The sequence below is a fragment of the Pygoscelis adeliae genome, unplaced genomic scaffold, assembly GCF_000699105.1.
Source record: "Pygoscelis adeliae isolate BGI_AS28 unplaced genomic scaffold, ASM69910v1 Scaffold66, whole genome shotgun sequence".
In the NCBI taxonomy this organism is placed as follows: Eukaryota; Metazoa; Chordata; class Aves; order Sphenisciformes; family Spheniscidae; genus Pygoscelis; species Pygoscelis adeliae.
The window spans coordinates 5348595-5356198 of record NW_008825167.1 but is presented as its reverse complement, the minus strand read 5'-3'; the positions used below and the strand labels follow the sequence as shown (position 1 = coordinate 5356198).

At 43.1% G+C, this 7604-nt stretch overlaps 1 protein-coding gene across 1 annotated transcript in view; it reads left to right on the top strand.

The window, feature by feature from the left end:
* The first annotated feature begins 108 nt into the window (after positions 1-108).
* The window catches only part of TMEM129 (transmembrane protein 129, E3 ubiquitin protein ligase), a 16247-nt gene continuing 8751 nt past the window's right edge, over positions 109-7604 (top strand). The window contains exons 1-3 of the mRNA XM_009328877.1: positions 109-115; positions 504-978; positions 3397-3556. Of these exons, the coding sequence (XP_009327152.1) occupies positions 109-115; positions 504-978; positions 3397-3556 (642 nt within the window). The remainder of the gene's footprint in view (positions 116-503; positions 979-3396; positions 3557-7604) is intronic.

Below are 7604 nucleotides of genomic sequence, written 5' to 3'. Positions count from 1 at the left end.
TGAAAGGCAAACCCGCCGCCGGGGTGAGCCTGCTGCACTCGGGAGCCCGCTGTGCCCGGTGTGGCCCCCGGCCGGGCGGGAGCAAGGGGGTTCCTCAGCGGTGTCCGCATGTCGGGTGCACGCAGGTGTGGGTGAATCAGGTTACGCTACACATCTTGGAAATACGGTATTTTAGTATCTCTCAAGCGTCTTTGTAAGGTACACCCTAAACTTTATAACTAGTTGGCTGCATCGGAGTAGATGCAGTTACAAAGGAATAGCATTTTATTTAACCAGCGAATTCAAATCAGCTTCATTTAGCTACATAATTCTGGTAGAAATCAGTGACAGGTAAGAATTTACCTCAGATTGCTTAGGACAAGAGGCTTGTATTTGAGTTACCGTTCAGAAGTACAATAGCTCTCCTGGAGGTGAGCTCACTGGTTAGATAACTATGTGAGTCAGGGGTATGTGTTTATGCATGTACTTACTCGTTTTCTGAAAGTAAGTCTTTTTCCTTGTAGGTTATTACCTTGGTATGTGCTTTGCTGCGCCTGAAAAACATCTTTGTTTTTTCTACTTGGCTTCGAGAGGATGGAAAACTTTCTTCTTCTTTGCTGTTCTCTTTCCAGCAGTCACCAGTGCCCTGGCATATTACTGGTCACGGAAAGGTTGGAATAATCATCCGTTAGCCCGAACACTCGCTGTTCATGCTCTCCCGCAGTCAGGTTGGAGGGCAGTAGCTTCTTCCATCAATACAGAATTTAGGAGGATCGACAAATTTGCTACCGGCACCCCAGGAGCGAGGGTTATTGTTACGGACACATGGGTGATTAAAGTGACCACCTACTGTTTACACGTTGCCCAGCAGCAGGACATTCATTTGACGGTGACAGACTCCAGACAGCATGAACTCACCCCAGACTCAAATATGCCTGTGCAGTTCCTCACCATCCGTGTTGCCAGTATTAATCCCTACGTGAAGGCATTTGATATCCGGTAAAACAACTACCCTGTTATGTTATATATATGCTATTTGACAGTGCTAATGGAGTGCTTTTGTGGCAGATCTGAAGACTCCTTGGGTCTCGTCCCTTCCCTTTTGCTCCGTGTCTGGTGTTCAGAGATGCTGTACGCACAGTTCTGCCACACAGTGCAGTGAAGAAAGGTTGTTTAGAAAGATTCATACAGCTGCGGTATTGAATGCACAAGGGTTAAACAGAGGGACTGCCCCATTTGATCCATTCTTAGGAAGAGGATTGTGCTGGATGCAGAAAGAAGTAACTGGAAAAACTTAGGTGAAAGATGGAGGACAGGAATGAAAGGGAGAATCTTTGGTCTGCCAAATTTGGGGGGAGGAGAAATAGTTATTTGTCTAAAACTGGGTGTTGTTCACCCATGACTTTTTTTTTTCCCCTCCTTCTGCTCAAGGCTTATAATTTTGTTGCTGCTCAGAAGAGTTCTCACTGAGCTACTGCAGGCTAACTGCCCTTAAAGCAAGGAAGTCATTTTGGTCCATTTCTGATTTATGTGTTCTCGTAGCAGTAAATCATAGCAAATGTGCTGTGAACTGTTAGGGCTTGTTTTACAAGGGCCCATGCTATTTTTTTCAGCAGTCTCTCTGTGTAGCTAGGCAAAAGTACAAGCTTTGCAGAAACCTGTAACACCGATTAGAATAGTGCTAAAGTCTTTGTTGTTGTTGTGTCAGTAAAAGGAGTACACAAAGCCATGCTGGTGCTTGTACAACTATATATTTGAAAAGGCACGTGGGTGTCTGTTTGCTGTAAAGTTGTATGTCAGCAGCATTTATTTACTAGGTAATTAAAAGTAGGCAGATCACCGGACTTCTAGGTGAGCAGAGGCGTCCTGGCAAGTATGAGGAAGGCATAGAGGTGATTGTGTCAGATATCCAGGTGAACAGAGCTCAGAACGAGAGGTTGAGGTAAGCATGTCAGTCCTAAGAAAAGAGGAGACCTTTGTAGACCTGTGAGACTGGTGACCAAGTAAGTATTAAACAACTAATGATTTTTTTCTGTAAGTGCTTCAGTGCCAGAGTGATAAAACTACATCCCCAGCTGAGAAAGTCATGGCTTCTCTGGCAATTCCTTTTAGGGGAAAAAAACCTGAACCCCAAAAATTATATTTTGTGGCTAAGCAGAACAGCACCGAGAAGAGTGTTTAAAAATTCTTGTAATATGATGTGTCAGAAATAGCAAATCTCTGCTAGAATGCAGTCATACAGGATTTACGAAAAGTGCCCTAGGACCAAATTCCCCCATTAAGGATATAGGATCATTGTATATATCCAGAATCAGAATTGGATACAGTGGGATGTTTCTGGGAGAAAAATGCTTTTGTGTAAGCAGGCCACATTTCCCTGCGGATTCAAGGTGAATTTTTCCTCTGGATACAAAGGTCTGTTATTTGCACAGATAGTATCTGTTAACAAAGAACATTATCCCATAATAGTTAAAACAATGGAGACCACCGGGAGCTAAAGCTAAGCAAGCGTAGCATTGTACTGGGCTCCGGGAACTCAGCGAGTGGTAGGAAGAACGAGGAATTTCAGGGCGATGTTCCCAGGGCTTCTCCATGAAAGCTGTTTAATGAGTGGAAACATGGAGCTGGGGAGTTCTGAATCTACAGTTCAGAACTGTTACATTAAAAACGGGTGACAACGGTGATGTGTCACTACAGGATCTACAGAAGGTCTCATGTGCCACTTGAGGTCTGTGGGCCTCACTTAAGAGAGACTTACTTCAGCAGAAGCAACCAACCTAGTGTGAAACGCAGCTTGTTACAGCCTTAAATGGAAGTGTAAGTCACATTCAGCAGCTGTTTGTAACCTTTGTGAAATTCCAGGTTTTATCTAAAGTTGTATCATAAAATCACAGAAACTGATACTGATTGATATTCTGATACTTATATGTACTGTATCACCATGTGATACATGCCACATGATACAACTCTAATTTCTGTCCTCAGGAGTTTATAAACTAGAATTTAGATATGGTGTAAGTAAATAGGCATTAAAAAGGTGGACAGAAATTGTGCCTGCAGTACTTCAACGTTAATGCATAATTTAAGTACCTGCATTGCTTTTGTTCATGCTGATTACTTCAAAAGCCTTCCTTTATTTTTGTATGATGTTTTAGCTACTCTCTGGCATATCCTGTCGGCAATCTGACACAGATATGAAGGAGAACAGCGTGTTCTGTTGTCTAAGTTGTGTCAAAACCAACAACTAAACAGCAAAAGAAAACAAAATGCTCACTGTGTACTTATTCTGACTAGTATGTACCAACCTAAATTACTTTTCTGTGGATTCACTTCTCTGATGTTAACCTCTGCAATGTACTATCAAGGTATTTGAATAGATAATCAAGGTAACATTTTGTTCCATCTTTTCTTCTTCAGGTTGAACTCCACAGAGTATGGGGAACTCCGAGAAAAGCTCCATGCTCCCATCAGCAATGCAGCTAATGTTGTGATCCATCAAAGCCTTAGTGATTTATTTCTAGAAACCTTTACGTCTCTGGTGGAAATGAACCAGACATACCCTGTTCCAAGCACTCAGGTGAGACTTTCTATCCACTGTAATAATTACACTTTTCAATATAGGTGAGCCTGTGATTACTGTGTAATTGATAACTGTTTACGTAGGGCTGTCGCAGGTGATTTATTAAGAGAGGTCATTGTTGTGGGGTTAACCAAAAAGTTTTATTAAACAATGATTGAATGATGATTAAATGATAATTATTAAATTATTATTATTAAATGGTAATTAAACAATAATTAAATGGCAGTCAAACACTCTACTACTTACTGCACTTCTAATAATTAAGCTAGCTGATAAACAGTATGCTTTAGACCTAATATAAAATGTCGCTTACCTTGCTGTAGATAGCAGATGCCAGGTAAGGGATCTCTTGACCTCGAGGAGTAATCTTGAGAGGTGTCCAACCCAAGGGGAGATCCCTGCTGTGCAGCCCACTGCCGTTCAGGAGAGCTCAATGGGCTCAGGGGGGCTAGAGATATTTATAGCGTGAAGTGACTGACTTGTAGTCACATTCCCCTTTGGTGAGCGTGTGCAGCGGTAGCAGTTTTAGTTTCGTCTAGTTCCAGCTCAGGCTGGCACCATTAGCTCCTGTAAGACATAGCCTAACTTCCTTAACTTCCTGGGAAGATATGGCCTAGCACAATTTCTCAAGGTCCGCAGAGCAGGGCTGACTCCAGTCAGGCCCACTTGTCGGTGATGCCTGAACCAAAGTGCTGTTCACTCGGTCGGGGTGGGTGCATCCGTCACACTCCACCCTGTGACTACAGTCAATTCAATTTACTTCACAGAGTAGTGGTACGGTCACCTCTTGCCTCTGTGCTATAAATATGAGGCGGTAATAGCATCATGTTGTCTACTGGAGGATTAAGCGATAAATACAAAATTAATTAAGGTTAATTATAAGATAGTTCCACACAATCAGTACCAAGACATTCTCTATGTTTTACAATGAGATATACTGATTGGGCCAAAACCCAGACTCAAATATATAAAAAGACAATACAAACTATCAGAAGGGCAAACTTTATTACTACAGGATGTAACATGGCGTTCAATACACCTGTTGCCGTTGAAGACCATCCTAAAAGGGTTTCCCACCAGTGGTGTTCCCCATCCTTCTTCACTCTTCCTAGTATACGGTGTATTTCTTCTCCATCGTGATGTACAGGTATTAACGTGGTTTTGCTTTGTGGTTGTACTTTTTGTAATAAGGCCTGTAAATCTATGTTTCAGTAGCTTGTGAAACACCATCAAGTTCCTTCCGATGGGGGAAGGCAAAAGGTCTTGATATAGTGTGTTGTTTTCCTTTAACAGTGTGTATGAGGTCACTGGGGCTCTGCAGTTAAAGTCACATCCAGTAATGTTTACAAAGTTACAAACACATTTGATTGATTGGACACTTTATGGGTAAAATTTCTATCAACAATTAAGTCTTCACAAAGTGTTTTTATACAGATTAGTACACGTGGACAGTTCTACCCTCTTCAGGGATCATGACAGGTTAAATAGGACTTGTTGCTGTCCTGTACATTTAATAGCGTAGGGTCCAATTGCAGAAACTTGGGGATATGTAGCTTGGTCAATTGTGGGAGTAATAGAATAGGGAGTAGGTTGACAGGTAGTAGGGGTAGTTTTTGGTATAGTGTGAGGTCTGGGAGTAGATGTTAGCATGACCTTTAAGAATAGTCCATTTTCGCTACCTCTCCCTTTATCTGTCCACAGGCACACTGCTTCTATAGTTGTGTCACTAAAGAGGAAACTAATTATACAATTGGGGAGTGAGGGACAGCCTACTCTGCCTTTTGATTGAGTTTGATTTATCTTCCTGACGATCATGTAGGTGTTTGCCTTTGGATAATTTATCACATTACATTCAATAGAGATTCTGTCAGCTGGTGTAGCAGAAATAAGGTGACTCTTATTTGCTTTTACAGTTGTGTGATTACCAGTGATTGTCATTGTTAGGTTTTTTGCTGGTTCTCCCAATATTCCTGTACTTCCATCAATTTCAAACATGTATGATGCAGAATGTACTACAGTTACCGTATTGATTAGCACCAATAAAAGAAGTGAGGGCCTCCAACCCATGCGCTGGGCTTGTTGAGGTGTAAACTGGATCTGGTCCACATTGGCAATGATTACTCCTGCGAGAAGGATGAATATTCCTCTGATGACCAATCCGATCTCCAAGGGAGGCATTCCGGTATTATTCCCAGTACTGTTCCTGGAAAGAGAAAATAACACAAGTCTTGGTGGGGTCGCTCCAGACTGGTTACCCCTTTTAGTTAGTAGCTAGGATATATTGACCTAGTGGTCTTTGCAGACAACTTGGTCGTATTAAATGAATCCTGGGATGGAATGCAGAAAAATATTGACATTTTAGAGGTCTTTTGTGATCTGACAGGCCTCAAAACACAAGGGGTAAGTGCCATGGCTTTTACATCCAGCTTACAAAGGACTCTTACATGATCAGTGACAGTCCGGCATGGACAATAAATGGCACACCCCTCAATATGATCGATCCTGGTAGTTCGGAAAAATACCTGGGAATATGTATAGACCCATGGATTGGAATATCTAAGCCAGAAAAAGCTAGAAAAACTGAACAAATGGTTAAGGCGGATTGGGCAGGCTCCATTGGAGCCGTTTCAGACAGTGGGCATCTTGAAGGGACATACTATACCACGATTGATTTACTTAGCAGACCAAGCCCATGTGAAAGCCACGTACCTACAGACCCTTGATTTGGCAATTGGAGCAGCCGTCAAGGATTGGTTACATCTACCTGCGTGCACCTGTGATGCCATCCTGTATTCCAGCACTCGGGATGGAGGGCTGGGTATTACCAGACTCTCTGGACTAATTCCTAGTGTGCAGACCCATAGGCTGCACTGAATTGCTCAGTCATCGGACAGCGCTGCAAGATCTGTTGTCCAGCAAGAAGGTATAGAGAAAGAGTTTGAAAAACTATGGATTGCAGCAGGTGGGGATAAAGAGAAAATGCCATCTATTTGGGACCCCAGAGCAGTCATGGTGATCTCAGAAGTTGTGCGTGGTGAGGAACCGGTCTCGGAATGGGAGATGTCCACTCCAAAGGTTATCTTTCCGAGACCCTGTGACTGGTGAAATTTTTGAATTGGACCAAGTTGCCGTCCCAGGGCCATGGGACTACCAACTTTGAAAAGGATAAAATTAGTAATAACTGGATTGAATATTATAGGGGCATTCCTCACAGAAAGCTCATCACTGCATTACAATTAAGAGCTAATGCCTACCCCACAAGAGTATTTGGCAAGGGGTAGGCAGGACACTCAAATTAAGAACTGTCGGCATTGTCAAGCAGAGAGTGAGACTTGCTCACATACTATTGGATATTGCCCTGCAGTTCAAGATGCTAGAATAAAGAGACACAACCAACTATGTGAACTGTTGGCAGAGGAAGCTAAAAGGAAAGAATGGGTAATATTTCAGGAGCCACTTCTAAAAGATCATCAAAATGAGTTCTATAAACCTGCCCTGATATTTGTCAAGGAAGGTCAGGCTTTTGTGGTGGACTTAACTGTTAGATATGAGAGTAAACCATCATCACTTGCTGATGCAGTGGCTGAGAAAGTTAGAAAATACCAACATCTTCAGGAGCAAGTCCAGGAGGTGATAAATGCCAGTAATACAAAATTTATTGGATTTCCTGGATGGTTGCATCCAGAGAGTAGTGGTCAATGGCTCAATGTCCAGATGGAGATCAGTGACGAGTAGTGTCCCACAGGGGTCCATATCGGGACCGGTACTGTTTAATATCTTCATCAATGACCTAGACGGTGGGATTGAGTGCACCCTCAGCAAGTTTGCAGATGACACCAAGCTGAGTGGTGCAGTCGACACGCCTGAGGGATGGGATGCCATCCAGAGGGACCTGGACAAGCTGGAGAAGCGGGCCTGTGTGAACCTCATGAGGCTTAAGAAGGCCAAGTGCAGGGTCCTGCACCTGGGTCGGGGCAACCCCGGGTATCAATCCAGGCTGGGGGATGAAGGGATTGAGAGCAGCCCTGCCGAGAAGGACTTGGGG